Source organism: Grampus griseus (genome assembly GCF_964374135.1).
Source record: "Grampus griseus genome assembly, chromosome: 5".
In the NCBI taxonomy this organism is placed as follows: domain Eukaryota; kingdom Metazoa; phylum Chordata; class Mammalia; order Artiodactyla; family Delphinidae; genus Grampus; species Grampus griseus.
In genome coordinates, this window is record NC_138998.1 from 115,274,364 (window position 1) to 115,296,812 (window position 22,449).

Here is a 22,449-nt window from a genome sequence, read left to right on the forward strand (position 1 = left end):
TTTATGGGATTTGAATTTTATTTCCAATTATTCTGTTACCAACTAAAGAGTACATTAACTCTGGCTTTTTAGAGCAAGGGTCTTTAACTTGCCTACGAGGACGGCATCTTTAAAATGTTTTAAGTATTATCGTGCCAACCATTTAGAGAAATGTAGCAGTAAATTAACGCTAAAAGGTGCCAACAGATTCCTCCACCAACCCTTACAAGGTGCTAGCGTCAGATACTTCTTAAGTTTGATGGAATAAATGAAAAATGTCATGCTTAACATTTAAAATCTATTTTCTGTAAACAAATAGGTCACAGTTTAGTGATGGTAGTGGTAGGAGAAAACTTGTTCAAAATTATTTCTTTGTAAAGGAGTCTTCCACATTAACAAGCTTGAAACAGAACTTGGCACAGAGTGGGTGATCATAATCTGATTAGATTATGAAAGACTTTCCATATTAAAGTCATTGGCGCTAACTTATAGTCAAGAGGAGTTACTAACTGGGGTGGTTTTCTTCTTAAAAATCCCTCAATTTATTACATGATGAGCTCGTTATGCCTTTTTACCGTATAAATCAATAAACAAAACGTGGCTGTGCATCTCTGGTTCCAATGACAGTGTCTGTACAGACGGCAAAGCATAACTTTTCAACATTTTAATCATGTAGAACAGCTGTATGTATTTCTATTACCTGGATTTTTTTTAGACAGTGTTTATAAACTTGTTAGGGAGAAGGTGCAAAATTTTCAGATTTTAATTTGAGATTTTAATAGGCCTATTTTAGTGTCAGAAAACAGAAACTGATCTTCGGGAAAATGCCTTCCTCTTAAATTATTATTAATATATTTGTAAAAATAATGCCCTCCCCACCCCAGATCATCGGTTCACAGGTATAGTTCTTTTTCCTTTTTCTAAATAAATTGGTTTCTATTACTTATTACATAAGGACATTGCTTATCATTCTCAACTACTCATTACCTATACACATACAGTATACATACACATGTGTGCAAGCGCACACATTCATTTTTGCAAAACGTTTGGAGACTTTTTAAAAAAATAAATTTAGGGCTTCCCTTGTGGCGCAGCGGTTGAGAGTCCGCCTGCCGATGCAGGGGACACGGGTTCGTGCCCCGGTCCGGGAGGATTCCACATGCCGTGGAGCGGCTGGGCCCGTGAGCCGTGGCCACTGAGCCTGTGCTCTGCAACGGGAGAGGCCGCCACAGTGAGAGGCCCGCGTACCGCAAAAAAACAAAAAAGCAAAAACGAAAAAACACCCCAAAATTAACACCCGTCGAAACCTGGATAAAAACCTAATAAAATCCTATCTTAAAACAAGTTTATATCAAATCAACTTTATTTTTGAACACTGTACAAACTTTTTCCCACTTCAAAAATCCATGATGACCATCCAGTTACACACCAGCAATAGAATCAAGGATGGGTAGAAGAGGCTATACAGGCTGATTCTGAGCTATGCTTCAATTGCCCTGTCTCTAGATATACTAACTCGCAGGCCACCTTCTTTTTTTTCCCTTTATTTTTCTGAGAAGGGCAAAGCATTCTTGAAGACTTGTTATTTTCATGACCAGAGACTTTTATGTTTATGGAAAACCTGAAAATCGGAGACAGCCCAGAAAATAACAATCATTTCAAACCAGAGACAATGCATTTTTTTTCCTCATTTATTCAAATTCACTGCAGGAAGTAAACACTAAAAGATTAAAAAACACAACAAAAAGTTCACACTGCAGTATGTACAGTTTCATGACATCACATGAAGAAATGAAATTTCTAATAAAAATGACAAATTATATTACTGAGCATATCGCGTCAAAATTGGTTGTGTAAACCCCAGAATTCATACCATGAATGGTAATGTGCCTGTACTCCAGTACACTGGAATACTCCTGGTATATTATTATGCTTCCAATGGGATTAAAAAATTCATGAAAGTAGTTGTGTGAATTCTTTATGTTGAAAAGTGGTTGACTTGATTTAAAAAGTTTTAAGACCCTTGGATTCAAAGCACATTCTTTCACAAAGCTTAAACCACGGAAGTCATGTCCAGAAATGGAATACTGTTATGTTGGGATGAATATCTGATCTGACTGCTTAAGACATTTTGCCAAATGCAGAGATGCACAGGGTCCCCCATGCACTTTTCATGCAGCAGGTAATCACAACTTAAATAAAAGGCTTACTCTATACATTTGTCCAGACTTGCAACTGTATACACACATGCACAATTTTTAAACCTGTCCGATTATATTTACACTTATACATGGAATATACAGAAACCAAAGAGATTAAAAGGCTTTTCTGTTGTATTAGAACAATACAAAATATGTATTTTTCATTAAGGAAATCACTATTTACATCACCTTTAAAAACCAATTTTAACATCTTCATGTAACAAGTCTATATATATATATATACATATTTTATATATATATATATATATATAAAATATATACTCTCACCAGTTTACTCTTCTGTAAGATGCAGCAGAGAATAAACAGGTAATGCTACCTTACTGATGTCAATGAGAGCTGTAGTACCCTTTCACAAATGACTTTATTAAGAAGAAATTGTCTAGATATCTAAAATAGTCCTTGAAAATGTGTATGTGCATCCTTGTATCTACATATGCATAAATGAACTGCATTTATGGATGTAGGCCCTTTCTCACCGCTCTTCTTTAAAATCATACTAAACTCAAATTGGGGACACTCCAGTAAATCAGAACAGGTTTCTTTGTGGTCATGTTTATTTATATATGACATACCTTCGTTTCTTTGACTGCTGACAACAGTAACAACAACAACAAAACAAATGACCAACCAAAGAAACAAACAAAAAAAGCAAAGCTGGCCCTTGATGTTCTTTTTCCTGACCTAAGTTTCACCCCCTTGTAAAAGCCCATTTTCCCCTAACCAAGGGGGAATATCAATATTTTTTTCTAGCATACTTCTAAGGCTCCAGACCTTTCACAATGGCAGAAAAAAATGACTTGGTTAAAAGCTTATTTATACAGTGTAGACAATAAGATTGTCACAGAATAAAGGTGGGATGGAGTTGAATATCTTCACTGGCCCGTGGAATTTTCATGATGTAGCATAGTATTCGCTCCTATTATTTTATAATATATCCAGTAACTATTTACAAATTATTTTGAGAAAAAAATAATCATTTAGGGTTTTAGATCATATTAGGAAATAACGCCCATTTTTAATATAAAAATCTTAGAAACAACCTCAAGTAGAACAATTTCAAATAGATTTCCTTCTAATTAACAGTCGATTATATAACAATTTTTTGATCGGTCAGTTGCTAACTCAGCTCACAATTAAACCCAAAAATACCTGGTGAAAGAATTGTGGATTGTAAAAACTGAACTGAAAAGCATGGACTTGTTTCAAGATAGAAACCCCATGCGGCTCGATAATACATTAAGTTCTTCCAAGAAAACATCAATGTTTACTTTTAATCACTATTTTAAAATAACAGATCCGATGGAGTGACTGTGTACAAATCTGTCATGTATATGTGCCCTTCGTACTTTTTTGTTTAGTCAATCTGAGTTTAGTGCCTTTCTTGGGTTTGAAATAAATGTTTTCATCTTTGTCAGCACTGTTCTTAGGACAATGGTTTTAATAGAAGTTAAGGATGTATTCAGGAGGAGTCGCCAAACCATCCTGGAATCACCTGAGTTTGGTAAGTGGCCCTGTTATTCCATCCCTAAGGCTAATTAAGTAGATGTTACTCATTAGAACACACAAATAATCACAGATTTTCCTGAGATGTTGAGCCAAATATGAAAGTTGTCCCCTCCACCACCCGATTTTTTTTGTCATAAAAAGTATTCTGAACCCGATTTCCAAAGTCATAGCAGTAATATATGAAGTACAATATTGCAAATTTTGAGTTGATGTGTGACTGTACTGGGGAAAATACAGGCATCAAATAGTTTGTTCACAATCCTGTGTTGAGAGAAGTCATACGCAATGGTTTCAATTTTCAAAATTCAAATTGCAGTGTGCAGAAGAAACACCTAGGGAGTATATTAAGATGCAGAAGGAAGATTCCCAGGTCCACTTAGCAGAGATTCTTGTTCTGTAGATCTGAGATGCTGCCTAGGAATCTGCATTTTAAAACAAGTGCTCCAGATGATTCTAATGCAGGTGGTCTGAGTCCAACTTTAAGAAACCCTGGTCATAAGACTCACAGGTACCACAGAAACGGTGAGAAGTAGCTTTTACAAGAGATGGTGAAAACTGTCCAAAGAAAAGCCATTTTGCTTGTTAAAAACAACTTCTTATTTCAACTATTCAGGAAACCACCTGAAGATACATGTTAACTTTCCTAATTCTGTAAAAGGAGGAATATTAATTTAGTAAAGTAGTTAAAATACAAAAATGGAAATCTGCCTTTTTTTAAAGATCTATCAAACTTCCATCAATTGTAATCAATGTTTACTAAGTAGTACAAGGTTTAAAGAAATATAGTATATTGAAAAGGATTGGGGTGGGGCAGACACATCGAGGAACCACAAAACCCCTTCCAAGAATTAAAAATAAATGTGTTTTCTTTCTTTTTTTTTTTTTTTAGCAAAAGTGAAAAATGTAAGCATATTTTTTTCTAATTTGTTTTTGAACTGAAAAAATGAATCAGTATTAGGTTCTTTGATTCAATAATTATCCTTTAGGAGTTATTATTTAACAATTTGGACTTTAAAAAAACGTGTTATGTATGCTGACTTCTGAAAAGCAAAATAAAGTACCCTAATAAAGGCAGCAATGCATTAATCCACTGTGGGTGGAGATTCACATTTTAATTTATGCCTATTATTTATGATTAAAAAAGAATATCATTCATGGGCTACTCACAGTTGTTGTCTGATGCATAAGAAGGTGTTAAACAACCAATTGCTAGTTCAGCAGCTTCCTCATGACATCTAATGTAAAGCAAGAAGTAGTATGCATATTTAAACATCACAGTAACCAATTCTTTTCAAAATGAAAAAGTTTCAATTATACCATGCTTTTCTCAAATCATGCGCTTATTTATACAGATCTCAAGTTCATACTAGTTAGTTTTAAAAAGATCCAAAGATGGATGGCAGGTACATTTTATTCTGATTCTTTTTTTATTGTTAGCACGTTTCCCAGAAGTCCATAAACTTCTCCATTTGCACTGTGTGGGCGAGAGGCATTATTTCCCATATGGCTATTGTAAGTGCTTCTTAAATTAAAGAAAGAAGCTTTAGTTTCTGCAGCAGGAAGTAACTCCTCTTTGATTGTAACCTGTGAGATACTTTCAGCAGATGAAGGCTCCCTCCAAATGTCCTTGTCCTGTGTTTCTCGACTGGTAACAGAATTGCCTCCTTTCTGGAGCATGTAATACAGTATTGGGTTAGTTTTGGTCAGTCTCGGAGAGTCTTTCTCATACTCATTCTTATCCACGTCTGTGATAACCCACTTGATGGGTCCCTTCTCACTGGGCACGGAACACCCATTCACAAGCCCAGATTCTGGTCTAGACCCTGCGCAGCCCAGGTGCTCAGGGAAAGGAGGGCTCACAGGAGGTTTTCCTACACCGGGGTATGGAAATGTCCTGTGGCCCATGCAGCTGTTGGGCTGAGCTGCACTGTACATCAGTCCGTTCAAAGAAGAAATGCTGAAGTCAGGCTTGCTATTGGTCACAGTGCTTCTGTGTCCTTTTTTTTTACTGTCGACGACAGAACTACTCCTGTGCTGAGACAAATCTCTCACACAGTTTTCTGAGAGAAGCAGCTGTTTCAGAACGTTGAAGCTTTTGCTCTCTCTGGCCCAATTCCTGTGTTCGCTGTCACTTGCTGAACCATGGCTGGCAGGATATTTAAACTCAAGATCATTTCTGCTAAGCTTCAGCTCTTGCTGGTTAAGCAAGGATCCATACAGCACCTTCGGAGCACTGGGACTGTTTGCAGCATCGACTATGTTATTTCTCATCTTTTTAAATGGATTTTCTAATGGCTCAGTATGAAGCTTCCTTTTTTTAGGGACCATGCAAAGATTCTTTGAGTCTACAAGTGTCAGTTCACTATTTCTGTGACTGCTGTCCAGGTCATCAGCCGGGTGACTCTCTTGGTTTTGTCTCAGCAGTCGACTTAGCAGACCGTTCTTAGAGAAAGAAAAATCCTGAGGTGAGACCGGCTCCGATTTGAAGTCCTCAGATGCTGGTAAGACAGCTGTGCTTCCCTGCAAGGCAGGAGCCACGCCTAAGAAGGGGGCACCCTGAGCGTCGTGGCTCAAGGGCACATTTGTGGTATGTGTATGCAAGTCATCGCAAGGCTCAGATTTTATTTTCACCATCAATATTTGTTCACTTAAAGCTCTATCTGTATGTTCCTGAGTACTTTCATCTCTTAAGGGCATCTTCTCTTTCTTTTCGGGCTTCCCTTTGTTGGGGTTTCCCAGCAGCAACTGGAGGACGGTGCGCCTTTCAAGCAGATTTTCTATTTCAGAACCAGAAAGTCCTGGTTCAGGACCTGTTGCGTGACTGCTGAATGCTTTATTTTCTTCAACTGCATTTGTTTTATTTGAGAGCAGAGGGCTATTTAGTCTATCAGTCATACCTGTAGGTTTCTCTGTGTTTACACTCAGCAGCTGTTTACTGGGTCTCTGCTCTTCCCCTGACACAGAAGACTGCATTCCACACTGCGCTAAATTTTGTAACAGTTTACTGGCACTGAAAGTGGCAGAGTTTTGTGTGCCTTCATTTTGGACTGGTTTCTCCCCTTGCGATTCTTTGCTTTTTGTAAGGTCCATCAGGTGGTTCGATGCGGTATTCGTTGGCTTTTCAGACTGAGGGCCGCAGGCATACAGTGGGGAATTCCATTTGATGACCAGAGAGTGTTGGGAAAGGTTGATGGGAGACTCGGCTTTGGTGGATGCAAGTAATGGTGGAGTGCTCACTGGAGTAGTCCTGCTGGTACTAGGGCTTTCTATGACAGAAGTCCGTGTGTAATTATGTGTGTTGAACTTTGTCCCATCACTGTGTGGTTCCTGAGGGCTGTTGTTTCTTTCTACATTTTCTTCATTCTTATGGCCAAGTAGCAACTGAAGAAGGGTTACTTTCTGGTGCGAATTTAGCTTAGAATTCTTTGAGGTATCTTGATCTTCTTTGATATCTACTTCGGGGACTTTGGGATCCCAAGTGTTTAGCAAGGACTGAGTTAAGTTATCCAGAGAAACAGGCTGGTCAGGTTCTGGTTTTTCGATTCGGTGTTTGCAAGACAAGTCTATGGGAACACAGTTGGAATATGAACTTTCATCACCACTGCTATCATCTGTAAAACTAGGATTGTTATCTGAGTATTCATCAATAGTTGTAGGTGTACTGCTCTCCTCAAAAAGGCTTCCTTTCTCACTATGACTGTGTCCGTTCATTGGCTTAGGTATGGTCTGGCTTTTAAGGAGATGTAAAAGCAAACTGTTATTAGCAGCTTGTTTTGCATTGCTTCTTTCCAGTGAGTTCTTATAGCCTGCATTTTTGGGGGAAGAAGGAACAATACCCATCGGAGTTTGAAATGTTGTACTTTTGCTAGCCATTAGTTTGTTTGATGATGCTCTTGCCTGACCATTAAGATGGCTTGACATTCCTTTTGAGAACTGGAAACTGCCCACATCCTTTTGGCCATTTTCTTGTAATCTGGCCATAGCAGCAAGTCTTTCACTTGCCGCCTGATTTGCATTTTGTGTCTTTAAAGCGTGTTCTCGAGAATACTGCTGTAAATGGGCTTCGCTTGAAAGGAGTAATGCTAATTGGCTACAAGCAACACTTGGCTTGGGTGAAGTGGCAGGACTAGCCCTTTTTTCCACCATGCTCGCGACAGCCTGTAACCTCGCAGCACATGACAAGGGTTCACTCATGACCTTTGTGCCACTCTGTCCAACATGATGAGGTGACTCTACGAACCTATCTCTGATGAGGTTTTTAGTTACGTCAGGGAGACTGGTATCAGGCTTTTGATCTTTAGCTTTACTTTTCTTCAGCAAAGTTTTTAAGTGACTTGATGCAACACCGTAGCACCTTAAATCCTTCTCCACTTTTAAAGAATTATGACTGAGGGCGTATCCTTGCTCCTTGAGGCTCTGCCTAATCTGTTGTGACAGAGCAACAGTCTGCAGCCTAGAGCTGAACGACTGAAGCAAAGAGGCCAGTACTGTGTTATCCTGTTTGCCTTTAGGCACACTGTCAGCCATGCCAGCCAGCAAAGCTTCCTTCTTTACGTTTAAATTTACGATGGAATCAGACAGCCTCTTCCGCTTCGCTGCATTCCAGTCCTCAGAAGACTGCAAGAGTCTGGCTTTTTTGAGATGCAGCATGCCAGATCCCTGATATGTATGTGTATTGAGAACTGGACCATTACTTTGACAGGTGGGAAATGCATTACCAGAAATGTTAAAGTTCTGATCTTCTTCATTACAGCCAGCAGACTTTTTGTCGATGGCAGTACCTGATCCCTCTGCTGCCTGATGCATTAGTAATCCTTCTAGGTAAGTTAAAACAATAGAATCCTGGTGCACATCAGAGCCAAGCTCTTCTCCATGAGTCATGTTCAATAGAAGTGTTCACAAAGGCTTGGTTTCTATTCACTTTGAAGAATGGTTTTCTGTGGGTGAGTGAGATGTAACTTCAATTAGTGAATGTCGGTTTCTCACCTTCCATAGTAATTAGACAGAGGTGTACTGTTCCGTTCCGACCGGGATTGGTCTGCTGGTTGGCAATGACGAGACAAAAGGCAGGCAGGCTCCCAACGCAGCCTGACTGCAGAGCTGATAACTCCCAAGCAAGAAGCAGCAGCAGAATTCCTCAACACACAGGTCTGCAGCAGCAAGCAGATAGAATCCTTAGTGAATATACTGCTTCTCCTTCTTCACCTTTTGTTCCACAATAAATGCAAATATCAGTGTTCTATAAAATAAATAAATAAAAATAGTTAAGGAGGTGAAGCATTAGAATTATGCTGTGATACCTGGAAGCAGAAAAATACAGCACTTGTCAGTTTCTAAGTGTATATATACAATATACATATATATGCATTGTAGTCACTTCTTCAGTAATTTATGTTATTGTTATTCCTATTAAATTGGAAATCTCTACTGGAAATCCTATGGATTATTCCATATTGTTAAAATGATCCAATCAGAGAAAAGAAAATACTTTAATGTTACGTAACTGTCTTCAAAAGTCTACCAAGTTTCTGAATTTTCATAAACACCTTTCTGCAAAGTGATGTGAATGCTAAGTCTTTTCTGTAGCACCACAGCTCTACGAGGGGCTAGAATGAGCTTCCTTACGTTATGAGGAGCTTAGGAAGGAACAAGAGAAGTATCAAAAAAGGAAAAGAGATCCACGTGACATGGACTCAATCTAACGAGTGTGATGTGAGGTTGAGGCCGACACAACGGATTCACTTCTGATATCATCCCCCAAACATCAGACATCCCGTAAGTAATCTGGAGCATTTCCGTTTTCAAAGACTTGGAAGCCCCAACAAGTATAAGATTCTTTTGTAGGCCTGTGCAAATTGTGAGTCTTGGTCGTACAAACGTTTACATATCATCACAAGCTTATTCACCCCTAGTTCTTACCACAACTTATTAAAAACAGAAGAGTGATCCTTCAGATGCTCATTCAGGTCTATCAAAGGCTTAACGTATCTGTTTTAAAATCCCCACACGTGTGCTCCATGTAGAATTTTTTAAATGAGGTCCATTCCTAGCAGATGCAGAATACAGGTTACAGGTGAATCTATAGCCCTAAGTTTCTAGAATGTTCCTAATATATAATAAAATACTCCTCCTCCCTACCCATGCTATCTCTTCGTGTGTGACACTGTTATCAATAAGGATAAAATGTTACATGTGATTAAAAAAATTTTCTTAGAAGACTTAAAGTCATTATTTAAAAAAAATGTATTAGGGTACTTGCACCAATTTTTAGTTTAGAAAATGTGGTTACTGTGACACATAAAAGTATAACTATGTGTTTACACTAAGCTATCACATCATCCTGTAGAAGAGTGGGCAAGAAACAAATTTAGAATAGACCTGAAGGAAAGAGGAATAATCGTTCTCAGAAAATTCTAAGTTAAAGTGGTTATTTTTCATTAATTTCTTTGAAAAGAAAATTCTATAAACAGCACCAATTACATGAACAAGAAGAAAAAGAGCTTTTCATAGAAACCTGTTTTTTTTAAACTTTTTAAGGTTAAAATCGTTTGATTTAAAGCCAGTATTATTAACCTGACTCATTTTCTTTCAGTGGAAAGGCAACCAACCACATTATTTTTGAATCACCGACATATAGCTGGCTTACTTGATTTTACATACATATTACTTAAGAATGCTGCCAAGTGTTGAACACTACCTGAGTACCGTCAGTTACAAATACCTAAATGTCAACACACATTTAAAAATTAGGCTTTTTTGGAGATTTGCAAGCAATATATTTAACAACTGGAATATTTTACAAAATACTGTGATTCATTAGCTTGTCAGTGGATCTACTGGCTTATTTTTTTTTATTTTTTAATTTTTTTGCGGTACGTGGGCCTCTCACTGTTGTGGCCTCTCCCGTTGCGGAGCACAGGCTCCGGACGCGCAGGCTCAGCGGTCATGGCTCACGGGCCCAGCCGCTCCGCACATGTGGGATCTTCCCGGACCAGGCCATGAACCCGTGTCCCCTGCATCGGCACGTGGACTCTCAATGACTGCGCCACCAGGGAAGCCCCCTACTGGTTTATTTTTAACTTCAACAATGATTTTAAATATTAGAGCTTGTATACATGTCTATTTAAAAATATTCCATACTCTCTTCATAAACAAAATAAGGGAGAGACTTGACTTGTACAGCAAACACTTGTTAAAGTGATTTCTGCGGAAAAGGAAAAAGAATTATCCAAAATATTTGGTTTACGGAAGGTAAGAAGGACCAAAGGGAGTAAAAGTACTGAGGGGGCAGAAAAAAAAAGAATAGGAAAAAGAATTCAAATGAAGATCTCACAAATTTTGCAACTCTCATGAGGTTTAGAAGGAAAAATTCTGTTTAGAAACTAAAATACATTAATAGTCTGTCTTTAAACATTAGGTTCGTAGGCATGATAGGCAAAATGAAGAAAGATTTCTTTAATGAACACTAAAAATACATATATATATATATATATATATATGTGAATGGGAAAAAAATAAAACCTACCCAGTGATAAATTAAAAGCTGACTGAACAATGTCTATTTCAACTTAGTTGTCATTTTTATAGGGTGATTCCATAAAATATTTAGAAAAAGTTTTCTGGTTTTAACAAAAAATTTAGTGTAACATTTATTATACCAAGAAATGACTTAATTTTGATTTTGGAATTATCAGTCTAAATCAAAATCAGCTCTTTATAATTTTAATGAATTCATTTAACCCTCAGTATACCAAGAAAAACAGTCATCACCATTTACCATCTGGGTCCAAGAACATTTCATCACTACTTAGGTCAACTTATGAATAATTTACAGAAGAATAAAGAGATAATGTAAAACAACTTCGTTAGAATTTTTAATAAGAATTTACACATGGCAAACCCAGTTCTTAATTCTATATTTTCCTGGTTTTGAAGGATAACATATCTGAAATGGGCAAGGCACTTTGGAACTGATAGCTCAACTACTGTCATGCACAAACCTGGAAATACCCTGTAAATACCAATTCCAGATTTCAAATACATGTCTAAAAGCTTCTAGCTTAATCATCACTTCTGAGTCTTCTTCTTGTACTTGTATAATTCAAAATGTGTTACTTTGGAAAACTTGGACAGCTCAAAATTATACTGAGGAAAGAGGGACAGAAATCTTCCTTGTTACGTAATTGCAAAATATTTTTTCTATTTTTTAGATTTATTAATACCAATTACAGTGATCAATTCAAAGAATTATGTCATTTTCATGTCATCTACTTCCTTCCAATCTCTTGTTACACACCAGCCGTGTGTATTTGTACACTTCTGTTTCAAAAAATGTGGGTGTGTCAACATCATAAAAGAACCAAGATAGGGCAGGCGAGGTTCTTGTCACAAAATACTGAATGAAGTCCTTCCTAATAAGCAACTAACTGGAGGAAAATACTGTTATTTCCTTTTTGTCTTTAGGACTATATTGTTATGGTAACTATGTGAAGTGATGGATATGTCAACTAACCTCACTTTGGTAATCATGTGCATATCAAATCCTCACATTACACACCTTATAAAATATGATATGTCAATTATATCTCAATTAAGCTGGGGGAATAAGAACTATATTGTTCACTCACTGATCCTTGAGTTTGAGAAAATTCATCTTGGATACTGTCATCTGAAGACAACAGTCCGAAATGTTGCTTATACACTCAATGTCACTATCATCAATCATGTATAGAATGCTACTATCAGTCTCTTCGCACTCATCCAGTGACTCATCTAATTGAAGCATCTTCCTATGCCAACTTTCTTCTCTTTAACATTAGGGATGGAAAATAAAAAATACTGAATTCTCAACTCTACTTACTACAAATTTAAAACAAAATAGAAAGACGACAAAGATAATCTCCAAACATTATTTTACACTCTTGAAAGATAATACAGTATTAACAGGCTATGCTATTAGAAAACTGAAGATGATACAATAATGACATATTTCACTACTGCATCATCTTTCTAGGCACTTTCATTAACTTCCTTTGGCTTATATAATCTTAGTCTTTATATCATACAGTTGGAAGTAAATGATGAATTAATTTCCAAAATGATAAAAGGGCAAAATGATTAAAGATACAGGAAAAATAAGATCACTAAGATTCCATAATGTATGTTTGAGTTATAAAAAGTTCCAATGGATACACAGGGTAATAACAAGATATAATGTTTTTTTCCTATTGAAAACACATTCATTGAAACATTAAAAAAGAATAAAAGTCATATAATACAATCCTTCCTACCAAACAAACAACTTCAAACTAAAACTGGGTTCAAAGAAACCTGACTGTATACCAAGGGTTAATGCATTTCAAGATAATTTAATAAAATTCATGTATAACCATTTTACAGTGTTAAAATTATAAATGAAATCCTTTTATTAATATAAAATTGTTTATAAGCATAAAAATGTCTTTAAATTTAATAAAATTGAGATTTTATTGGTCCACTAGCATGCAGCAAAAAGAATTATTGTTGTGGCAGGACAGAATTATTAAAAATAAAATCAAACTAAACCATAAATGAATTTCAAGCAGTCTTGGCCATATGAATAGATAGATTTTGGCAAAGATCCAAGTTTCAATACGCAGACTAGCTTAATGAAATATCTAGTAAAATGCTTGAATTCAAAGTACGTTTTTCTAAAAAGCTACATTTAAAAAAAAGAACTTGAAAAATAAGACTCAACATAATGTAACTTTTTTCTTAGCGCTTTAGTTGATGAAAGACAGTTGTAAATAATTTGCATATTAACAATTCCTAACTAGGTGTTATATTGATTCTCTAAAGCAAAATATTTCCATTGCACTGTTTTACATTTTCTATTTGGAAATGGTTTATTAATAAGCAAAGGGAAAATTCGCTGAATATTTAAACACTTTTATAAATGGTAAAGTCCAAGTAAAAAGATTTTACTTGGATAAATGAAGGACGCATCTAATAGGATTCTTACACGTGGGACTACCTTTGGTTGAAAATACATGAGAAAGGTCTTTCTCTAGCTGTATTTAAGGAAAGGATTCAGTATCTCACTAGTAATCAAATTCTCCACTAAAACCACATTTCAATGATTAAACATCTATGAAGTCAACTTTGTATGCTATTTAAATGACGTCTAATGAATACCTCACGACTTCCAATTGTTTCCATGAAATCTCCAATTTCTTCTGCATTATCAAGTAACACCTGTTTGAGTATTGAACTGAAAGGTATTTCTGCAATGCCACTTTAATGAGCCTTTGGATTCTTGGCTCTGATACCTCAAAATGCAGAAGGAACTGAGAGGCTACTCCTATTGGACAATATTACCTAAGTTTCACTGTAGAGTACTTTGGGGATGCAATTTTATGCACAAGGAAAGACAAACATTAAGATGTTTCAGTAAGCATTAGAAGAAAAATATGTAAGTACTAAGAAGATTCAAAAGTCCTAATTATTGAAACTTTTACTTAAGCAATACAAATCCAGGTAAATGATTCAGAGAACTCTTGGTGGTCTCCAAGGTGAGACTTTGAAAGAAAGTTTTAGGAGCTGAACAGGAAAAAAAAAAAAAAAAAAACCCAAGAAAAATATATCAAGAAGATGTAACACCAAACATTTTATGCAAATACATGAGATTAGCTTTCTAAACCAAGGGCCGATGAAAAGTTAGAATATATAAAACCCAACTAATGTCATAGAACAATAAAGGAAAGTAAAATTTCAGATAATGGTCCTGGACTTCAGTGAAAAATATAGTGAATCCTCTATTATAAATTAAAAGTTAGTTTTTGAAAAGAAGTTAAGAAAAATAATAAAAGAAATGTTCGACTGTTGCCATTTTACAGCTGGGAATAATAATGGGCATCGTAAAGGAGGAGGCCTGGTAATTCATTTATTAGATATACTTCTAATTTTTTGAAAAATAAATCAGAATTAGTATATGTCCTTTCATATAATTTAAATTCCAAGACAATTTTCGTTGTAGCATTATCTATCAAAAGATGTTCAACCTGATGGGTGCCAAGAAAATACTTACCTGAAAACATTTTGCTCAACTGAGGACCTTAACATTTAAAATTAGACCACAAGAGCTTCTGTCCCTGTCCCTGGGGTTCTCATTTTAGGTGTAAATACTCTTCAGAGATTGGTAACAGAAGCTACTGACACTGTAGTGAGTAAAACAGCTGCCCAGATTGCTCTCCATTGCAACCTGAGGGACTTACATATTTTTGCCCAAGGGCAAATTTGCTCCTACCTTCCAGGCCCATCAGCTTTAACTTGCTGTCAGCTGCTTCCACAGGAGTAAAATAGTGTCACTCACTTTCCCTATTAAGAGACTCACTAGGAGACGTTAGTGCTTGACTGACTTGAGTGTTCAACAGGACATATGTATCTGAGGACCTCTTCAACTCTAAAATTTTATTTCTATGATTCCAAGTAATGAATCAAACTGTAGTTGATAAAAATGACAAGCATTTTCACCAGAAAGATGACAAGCTGTCATAAAAGTTGTGGAAATAGCCCTGACCAGTATGTTCTATCGTCCTTTTAGTGAATTCTAGGGGAAGGAAATGATTTTGAAACAGCCATACACCCTTCCCATTCAATCCCCCAGTTGTTTATCTTCACTACTTTCTTTACTGGGGCACAGAATTTCAAACAGATGTTTATTTAAAAGCTAAATATGAGCTTATATTCAAACTGGAGCTTCTGCTTATCTCTCAATGACTATATACTGAATAAAATGCAATAGTAAAGATTTAAGACCCTTGATGACATAGACAAACGCATGAGAGAGGTAAAAAACATTATCCTGGAGACAGAAACATGTATCCCCTATAAATGATACAGTGAAATAAAGAAGAGCTTCTTTGTTCTGAATTATTCTCAAAAGGCTTATGTCTATGAATCAGATTCAGTAAGTCCACTATCCATTTTATTCTGCCTGTGTAGTTTACATAAAAATTTAATTTATAATCAAAGTTAAGAGTATAAAGTTCGAGATTTTAAATTAAAAAGGCTCACAGAATCAAAGGAGCTACAGACAGAGCTTAACTGCCAAACAATTTCTACTCCAAAATGGAACACCTTCATGGATGCTGTGCTGCATTATCTTGAAAACACAGAAACTAGGATATTTTTAAATAAAATTAAATTCTAAGTGTAATTTTTAGAAATCCAGGAAGAGAATTATTATATGATAAAGAATACCTGATACTCAGCATTAACATTAATGTCTGTTCACTGCCTTCAGTTAAACAATAGTTTCTCTGAAGAAACACAAAACAATTATTAACAAATTATTTGGTGGCACATAAGGGTGGAAAAAAGGGTTTAAATATAAAACTAACAGGGTAGAGCTTCTCCTTACCTTTTCCAATAGCCCTTCAAAGTAACTGGTGCTTTCTATCAGATTTGAAAAGCATAATAATTTCCAATGTCTATCAAAATATGAAATATAATGGAAAATGGTGATTTCTTCTCCTGGAATTGTTTGAGTGTTTATAGTATGTGTGTGTATGTATATAGATATATACATATCTCTATATCTATATACACGTTACATATATATGTGTATATATATATGTGTGTGTATGTGTGTGTGTGTGTATATATATATATGAACATCCTTTGAGACTGGAGCATAAATCCTATTAAACTCAACTATAGTTTCCTTAGCCCTAAAATAGATTTGACATACAGACATAAACACAAGGTCAAGGTCATAGATCAGTAAGAAAGATTACCAACAGAACGGATGTAACAGCTGGCATTGATCCTGGGGCTTTTAGTACACTTACCAGACACTCTGCGTTTACTCACAGGGGTACACTCTGTTTTAAAAATGTTCCCCATCTTTGAAGACAAGATCTTTATGCGCTTTTTGTTATAAAGTATGTTCTACTAAAGATGTTGTACTGGATCACAGAGTGAGAGTAGTGTATGTATGTTTCAGAATCATGAGTTTTTACATGTGTGTATGTATATGTGTAGGTATTCTTGGGTATTTATTTATTCATTTGTTATAACTGATCCTTGCCACATGACAACTTTGAAACTGATTTTACAGGTTCCTGAATCGACCATGCTCCCCAACACCTCTAAGCCTTTGTGCCAGGTAAAATGCAAACTGTCTTATTTCTCAACATCTTGGGTCACTTCTTCCCTAATACACAGATCTAACTGCTAAAAATTGGTTCAACCAGAAAAACTTTACAATGTGTCCATAGTCTTCCATGATAATTTCCAAATTATACATATATGAAGAAACTTTGGTTATGAAGAGCAGCAATGGAAGTGACTCTTAATGGAGTATATTATTGAACAGTATAATTATCTAACAAAACCATGCCTTTTGTTTCAGCTGCTCAAACAAGATACTTAATTTATCTTAAATTACATTTATGAAACCAAGAGTTATGTGATGAATGTTCTTACTGAAGCATTCTGACCAAGAAATTATTTTTAAGAATGCATAATGCTGTTGGGGTAAATTTATAATATAAAAGCCTTCCTTGTTAAATTAAGCATCACCTGCTGTAACTTGATTAACTTGCAAATTATGATACATGAACATGTAAATGTTCTCGATTACCAGTTTTTTATTTTGCAAAATTATTTTTGATGAATTAAGTAGGTTGGAATGAAAATAACAGAATTATCCTATCCTAGAAGGTCTGCTAGTTTCTCGATAACAAAGGAAAAAGGAAAAAAAAATTATCAAATTAAATACCACTGAAAATGGAACTTCCTTTACCAGGCAGAAGCAGACCAAGGGTATATCAAAATTACCAGTAATGGACACCCATTTGTACATCAAACTTTGATCACAAAATCTATTGACATATTTTTTAGTTTAAAACAAACAGAATTCCTTGTAAAATATACTATATTAAAGTCTATTTAGAGGAATCACTTGCCAATGAATAAATATGTTCTGGGTGAAAGTGCCGCCTTGCTGTGTGAACTCTGACTTGATTTTCCAGAAATAATAAAAACATTATGACACCACGCTTGCCCATAATGGCCCAGAACACAAAGCTTTCTAGATTGAGGGCTTCAGCCAGTCTGTGGCAGAGAAGTATCGCTACAGACACAATCCACGGACAGAGAGACATCGTGGTGATATGTGTAAAGGGAAGAAAGAGGTCAATGAACTTATTAACAGGCTCCCACCCCAGGGGATCAGTGAGCAAAACAACAAGAATACGCACAATGTACCTGGAGAATTTCTATGTCTTTAAATACTGACAGGTAACGTTAATAGTAACAGGTAACGTGCTAAAATACGTTCTTCAACTAGGGAGATAAAGCTACTGGCACACCGTCAGTAGGTTATTTATTTTAAGTGGTTTCATTTTGACTGAGAAACTACCACCCATACCTTTCCACAACGTCTCTCTTGCTCATCAGTACACAGAAGCAAACGTCTGAAGTAATAATCTTAGGAGCTATGGCCAGTGGCTGCCAACGTGAGACCTGCTACCCAGGTGTCAGGCACGTTCAGTCCATGAGCAGGGACAGTCTGCATGGCCCTGGCCATGGCACCTGACACTCAGCTATAGACTGGAGTGTGGGTAGTGAGGAGGCTTTAGAAGAGGCTCCTACGAGCTGGAGAAGCAGCAGGAAGACCAGTCTAGGTCACATAGGTCTGTGCCTTCCTGACTTCACTTACTGGACCAAAAATATTTCAGAACAACCTCTACTTTAGCAATTAAGATCACCAGAAACAATTACTACTATCTACTATAAGCATTATTTAATAAAATTATTTTAACAGCAAAAAATGAAATACTTTAGCTTTGTGAGAATTTCTATCATATACATCATTTTTCTTGTTTTCTTTCTTTTTATTCTGGTGGAGATAGAATGATGACACATGGGCTGGCACGTATATACCATACTGAAACTTCTCTGTTCAGTACTTTGTTCAACTCCAGTATCAATTACTTAAATTCGTATGTCAGTATTTCCTCTATTTATATTTTGCTTTATTGGTTTGGTAGTTATCACGCTTTCAATTGTAGCACTTAATATAAAATGAATAATTTGTTTCATATTTAAATTCTTGCCATTACCCATGAGGAGATGAGTAAGACGTAACAGTGGGAAAAATAATTGTGATGCAGAATAAAAAGAAAAGAATCTTCTGCTCAGTGCCCTTCCCTACCTCTTCACCCACACAACCCCTACCACCATCATCATTTGATGAAATATATCAGAATTAAAAGATGTTCCACTCACCCACAATCAAGCTAAAGGAATAAGATATCTTTTCTATTCTGTAAGTCTCAGCTGAGGGCTATACCCCCCTCCCTCCTCCTTGGGCAGCCTTCCCTGAACTATACAGGCTGAGGGCAGTTTCTCATCTCTGGGACTCCACAGCACTCAGTAGATCTTTCAATCATCTCATCACAAAACTGTAGTTTGCATTGTTTATGCAGGGCCCTCAACTAGAATGTAAACTCCTTCTGGGCAAGGATTACGTCTTTGTCACCGTACATCCCAGCACCTGGCAGAGACAGCATTTCCAGTAGAACATGCAACAAGTCAAACTCCTAGAGCCTCAGACTATAAAACACGGGGTGTACCATAATTCTAAGGTAACTTAAGATTTGAAACGATGTAATAATGGTAGTTATAATGTTTGCTTTCAAATTCAAGACATCATCCCCCTCTCTGAATATAAATTAACCAAATAAATTAAAGAGCAATAAAGTACTTTATTCTATGCAGGAAGTTCTGCGGGTTTGGAAAACATATGTGACTAGTATTCTGCTAGAAAAATACAAGATTTAAATATTTATGAGGGTCTTTAACATCTGTTCATAAAAAAATGATCATATTCATCCAGTTTCCTCTAACCAGTGTCTTCCTGGCTAAGGTTTGTAAGACATAACATGCCCATAGACTACAGACAAGAATGAGCAAATGTTTTAAAATTCTGGTATCATAAAGCTTTTCACCATTTTCCCCTCTCAAACTACTCACTTCACAGGAAGTTGAATAAAATCCATTTACACTAAAATATTTCACTGTTAAATTTTCTTACAATGGAGATGTATTTAAGAAATGAAGTATCACATTGAAAGATTTAATCCCTAAAATCAGACAAATCAAGCTCTTCCTAAAAAAGAGTTATAATGAAATGGGGAAAGAAAGCCTTTATGAATTAACTTTGTATCACATATTAACCACAAATGAGAAATTATTTCTCTTTGTCCATTTGAAAAATCAATCACTGAAGTATATAATACTTATATACCAAACAACTTGAACCCTTTAAATTGTGCAATAAAGATGAACTCAAATTGGTCAAAGCTATTCTTAGGACGATCTTTTTCATTTGAACCTGTTTTTGCTGAAGAGCTTCAAGCATGGGCTTTTACTGTGGCTGGCTAAATAAAAACAATATCCTGCCATAAAGTGATTCAATTAGAATATGTGAAAGTGATCAAATTACTTTAAAAAGACTATACCTGAAAATCTAAAAACCAATTCAACAAAAACAAACATTATCCAAGCAGGTCTGGAATACTGATGCAAGAAGAGTCAACATGTCATTGCCCTGCCTTTCCTACTTCTTCCACATCTGCATACTGCTGTTAGCAGCAATGTAAAATCAAGGCAATTCACTCCTTTGACCTGTACTGAAGGGGTAAGCTTCAGGTCCCCACTTGCTTCATGGTAGGGTATCAAACCTAAATGATGTTTCTCAGGTCTGAGGAGGCTAAGAAGTCATGTAGGTCCAGAAAATACCTAACTTTGATGTAGATGGATACAAGTTTGAACACACATTTTTCTACAATGTACAATAAGATACTCTTTAATATATATTAAAAACAAAATATATCATACTATACTCCAAAAGCTATTTAGGCATTTGTTTTAAAGTAATCACACTATCAATTCAAACTTCCTTGTCTATCATAAAATATTGTAGGGTTTTTGGGCAGACACTTTATTCACTTGGACTAATGACTTGTTTTTAAAGCTAAACTGACAAATATCCTAGCCTCCATAATGCCGGGAATACAAATTTATGGAAGTTGTATAACAATGGCAGAACAGCTAATTTTTATGAAGAGAAACCTATTTGCCTATGATGGCTCTACCACTAGCTATCATTTTCCTAACAGCAAATAGATTCTACAAACATAATGAATGAGACCAATTTAAAAGTTAGGAGACAGTTGAAAGGTCATCTGCCTAATCAGTCATCCCATCCAATGCTTAAACACCTTTAATAATCTATTTGCTAACATTGGTTGTCTAGTTTACTTCTGAAAATTTCTAGTGACCATGGATTGTATTCCAAGGTGGTATCTTTTGGAGTCAGATGGCTCTGGGTTCAATTTCTGGCTCTTCCATTTGCCAGCTGTTTGACCTCCTCGGGCAAGTTAACTACTCTTGAAAGTTTTATTTTTAAGTGTGAAAAAACCAATACCTATTTCACAGAGCCACTGTGAGGAATAAATCTGACAGTGCTCATACAGTGCTCAGCACAGTGCCTGGGCACAACGCAGGTACTCAACAAGGATTATCCATTATTCAGAGAACTCATTCCATATTTGCACAACTGCAGTAGTATGATATTCTTCCCTGACCTGGGCTATAATCTCTCTCCTTTACTCTGATCATTAGTCCTTTGTGGGGCCACAGAAAACAAGGCTAATCCTTCAATTATCCTTCAAACATTAGAAACATTATTCCACTGACTAAGTCCATCACCTTGTTAAGGTCTAGATAAGACAGTTAAATTCCACTGTTGAAGGAGTCTAGCAAAGGACAAACAAAGGAAGACACATGCACCTGGGTGCCAGTCTGCAAAGATGCAATTCTTTATAAATTCTTGACCGGCCAAAGCAGTGTATAAATGTTCCTGGGAGTTCTCCACCACAGGCTGTTGAGTCCTACTGAGTTTACTATACATTAAAAAAGCCCTGCTTCTCCGCAAGTGCTTTAAGCCATACCTCCTCCTCAAATGAAATGCCAAGATATGTTTTCTTTGATTTTTCTCCTGGGGTTGGTTAATATTATATTACCTTCATTTGCATTTTAACAAACAAGCAACTGAGTGATCGGTTAATTGGCCAATAAGTGGCTCATCCAAAATTAATTTAGGGAGACTTCCCTGGTGGCGCAGTCGTTAAGAATCTGCCTGCCAATGCAGGGGACACGGGTTCGAGCCTTGGTCCGGGAAGATCCCACATGCCGCGGAGCAACTAAGCCCGTGTGCCACAACTACTGAGCCTGAGCTCTAGAGCTCGTGAGCCACAACTGCTGAGCCCACATGCCACAACTACTGAAGCCCGCACGTCTAGAGCCCATGCTCAGCAACAAGAGAAGCCACCACAATGAGAAGCCCGCATGCCACAATGAAGACTAGCCCCCACAGCCAAAAATAAGTAAATAAATAAATTTATTTAAAAAAAATTAATTTAGGGTCTTCTGAGTTCCAGCTTTCCCTATTAGTTTAAATTGCCACAGACTATAACAATGGTGAATTTGAAAGCATTTGGTAAAGCAAACGACTCTGTAGCACCTGGAGAACTTTGGATCACTTTTCCTACTCTAAAATCTGTGTCTGTTGTTGTCTCTTGTTTTTATTAGAAAGGCCACAAAGCATAGCAGTTAAGAGAACACTCTTTGGATTCCTCACTCTGCCATTTGTCAGTGGGTGACTCTAGTCAAGTTACCTATCCATTCT

The 22,449-nt window shown here is 36.4% G+C and overlaps 1 protein-coding gene across 2 annotated transcripts in view; it reads right to left on the bottom strand.

Moving 5' to 3' along the window:
- Nucleotides 1-1,673: 1,673 nt before the first annotated feature.
- NRIP1 (nuclear receptor interacting protein 1) overlaps nucleotides 1,674-22,449 on the bottom strand; it is a 97,242-nt gene continuing 76,466 nt past the window's right edge. Inside the window, exons 4-6 of one of the 2 annotated variants that reach the window (XR_014296743.1) lie at nucleotides 8,697-8,949; nucleotides 4,878-4,945; nucleotides 1,674-4,359 (exon numbers count right to left, since the gene is read on the bottom strand). Coding sequence is in view for 1 of the 2 variants with exons in the window: in XM_082654333.1 (XP_082510459.1) it covers nucleotides 5,121-8,591 (3,471 nt within the window). In the remaining variant the exon portion in view is untranslated. The other variant, XM_082654333.1, reaches the window with a different exon arrangement.